This window comes from Camellia sinensis, chromosome 4 (assembly GCF_055761805.1).
Source record: "Camellia sinensis isolate YWXY chromosome 4, ASM5576180v1, whole genome shotgun sequence".
NCBI lineage: Eukaryota > Viridiplantae > Streptophyta > Magnoliopsida > Ericales > Theaceae > Camellia > Camellia sinensis.
The window spans coordinates 123,803,755-123,806,216 of record NC_138964.1 but is presented as its reverse complement, the minus strand read 5'-3'; the positions used below and the strand labels follow the sequence as shown (position 1 = coordinate 123,806,216).

At 38.2% G+C, this 2,462-nt stretch overlaps 2 protein-coding genes across 2 annotated transcripts; both read left to right on the top strand.

Moving 5' to 3' along the window:
* Positions 1-279: 279 nt before the first annotated feature.
* LOC145824017 (uncharacterized) lies at positions 280-960 on the top strand. Its single transcript, XM_082923600.1, has one exon. The coding sequence runs from the start codon at positions 280-282 to the stop codon at positions 958-960; it is 681 nt and encodes a 226-aa protein (XP_082779726.1).
* A 132-nt stretch (positions 961-1,092) lies between these two features.
* LOC114295629 (uncharacterized) lies at positions 1,093-1,452 on the top strand. Its single transcript, XM_028239903.1, has one exon. It carries the CDS (start codon positions 1,093-1,095, stop codon positions 1,450-1,452), a length of 360 nt encoding a protein of 119 aa, XP_028095704.1.
* The last annotated feature ends 1,010 nt before the right edge of the window (positions 1,453-2,462 follow it).

Below are 2,462 nucleotides of genomic sequence, written 5' to 3'. Positions count from 1 at the left end.
GATGTGATTAAATATATGTTGTCCAAGCCAATTTTGAGAGGAAGGCAAGGCAAATGGATGTTGGCACTAATTGAATATTGTCTCAAATATGTGCCACAGAAAGCAGCCAAAGGACAAGCCTTGGCTGATTTTCTAACAGAACACCCTTGTACATCTGTCGATTTAGATTTATATGAAGTCAATATGGTGGAGAATGAACCTTGGAAATTGATGTTTGATGGTTCAAAGACAGATGAATGAGTTGGAGCATATATTATGCTGATTGCACCAAACAAGCAAATGTACAAGTTTGCATATCGATTGGAAGGACGACATATTCAATCTTGTAATCAAGCTGAGTATGAAGTCCTGATAATTGGCCTAGAGTTGGCCATAGAATTCAAAATTAGAAGCCTTCAAGTTTTTAGGGATTCACAGTCTGTCATTAAACAAGTTTTAGGTGAGTTCAAGTGTGTAAGTGGTGCTCTAAAGGAGTATGTAGCTGAGGTTAAATGGTTAATCAGTTTCTTTGACCATATCACATTCACACATAGATACAGGCTGGAGAATAAAGAGGCCAATGAGATGGTCCAAGCAGCTTCTGGGTTAAAAATTCATAAGGGAGCCCAAAAAAAGGTTGTTCGAATTAAGAACATAAACTCTTCTGCACTTAGGGATAGGTGTAGAAACTTCTTGCCAATTTTTACTTTGGATGTGACAGAGAAAGATTGGAGGTTTCCTTTAATAAAGTACCTGTCAAATCCTAGTGAAGGGAATGATAGGCAAATAAGATATCATGCCCTAAATTATGCTATCATGGGAGATAACTTATTTAGGAAGGCACATGATGGTTTGACTTTGCTTTGTATTGGTAAATTAGACCAAATGAAAGCCATAGCTAAAGCACATGAGGGAATTTGTGGGGCTCATTATGCTGGTGATAAGATGAGATGGTTGATTGATAGATATGGTTATTTTTAGCCATCTATCAGAAAAGATTGCATAATCTATGCAAAAGGATGTTCGAGTTGCCAGAAACATGGCAATATTCAAAGGGTACCAGCTACAAACCATCATTGAGTTATGAAGCCTTGGCCTTTTAGAGGATAGGCAATGGACTTAATTGGGAAAATTTTCCCAGCTTCTTCAAAAGCGCATTCTTATCTATTGGTGGCCACTGATTACTTTACCAAATTGGTGGAAACGGTGCCCTTAAAAGTGGTGACACAAATTCAAGTCATTGAGTTCTTAAAAAAGAATATGATTCATAGGTTTGGTTTACCCCAGTCTATTACTGTCGATCAAGGCACAATGTTCAATGGGGATAAGATTAAGGGGTTTGCCATAGAATATGACATTCAGATATTGAATTCCCTATCCTATTACGCCCAGGCAAATGGGCAAGCTGAGGCAACAAACAAGGTTGTCAAGAATACTTTAAAAAGAATGATTGAGGACAATCCTAGGGATTAACATAATCTCTTGTCAGAAGTGCTTTGTGCTTACAGAAATTCCAAGTGAGATAACACAAGTATAACCCCATATGAGTTAGTATATGGGCATATGATGCTGTGTTGCCCTTGGAAGTGACAGTCAGGTCTAGTTATATTAGCTGGACATTTAGATATCTCTATGGATGAATATACTGAAACTATGGTGATTGAGTTGCAAGACTTAGAGGAAAAAAGGATTATGGCCTTTAATCATTTGATAGCCCAGAAGAAGAAAGTTAAGAGAAGCTATAACAAGAAAGTAAAAAGTAAAGTGTTTTCTGAAGGAGAGTTGGTGTGGAAAACTATTTTACCAATTGGCTTAAAAAGCCCAGAATATGGCAAGTGGTCCCCAAATTGAGAAGGTCCATTTAAAATACACAACGTCCTTAGATGGTGAGCTTATCATCTTGCCTCTTTAGAAGGTGAGCCACACAGAAGGGTCATTAATGGCAAGTACCTAAAGAAATACTATCTAACCATGTGGGAATGCATGAATAAGTCATAAAAGCATGAAAATGAGCATATATGACAAGCCAGGAAAAGCCGAGTAAATATGATAGATCGTTCATTAAGAATTATGTCAAAAATACAAACAAGATGATTACAACTGGCCTAATCTTTTTGAAAGTACATTGAAAGCCTATTCCAGGCTTGAAGGGCAATTTGGTGCCTAATTTTATTCTGCCCAAGTCTAGTTTGAGCTTGTCTAATGGCAGGAGGACCACCTTCTTCTTGAGCAAGAAGGCTTGGAATTTGTTGGATAAGATTGGCATGTTCCTGTTCAGCAACAGCTTTTTGAACTCTCATATGTGCCAATTGAGCCTCCAATTGATCCTCTTCTGCTGTGAAGATGGCAAGTTGAGTAATGAGGGCTTGTGATCTGGTGGAAGCCTCAATCAAAGCATCAACTGCTTTTCTCACTTGGTCCACTTGGGTTTCAATGTTTTTTGGCTCGACAAGGAACTAGTTGATAGCCACTAGGTGTTGTGG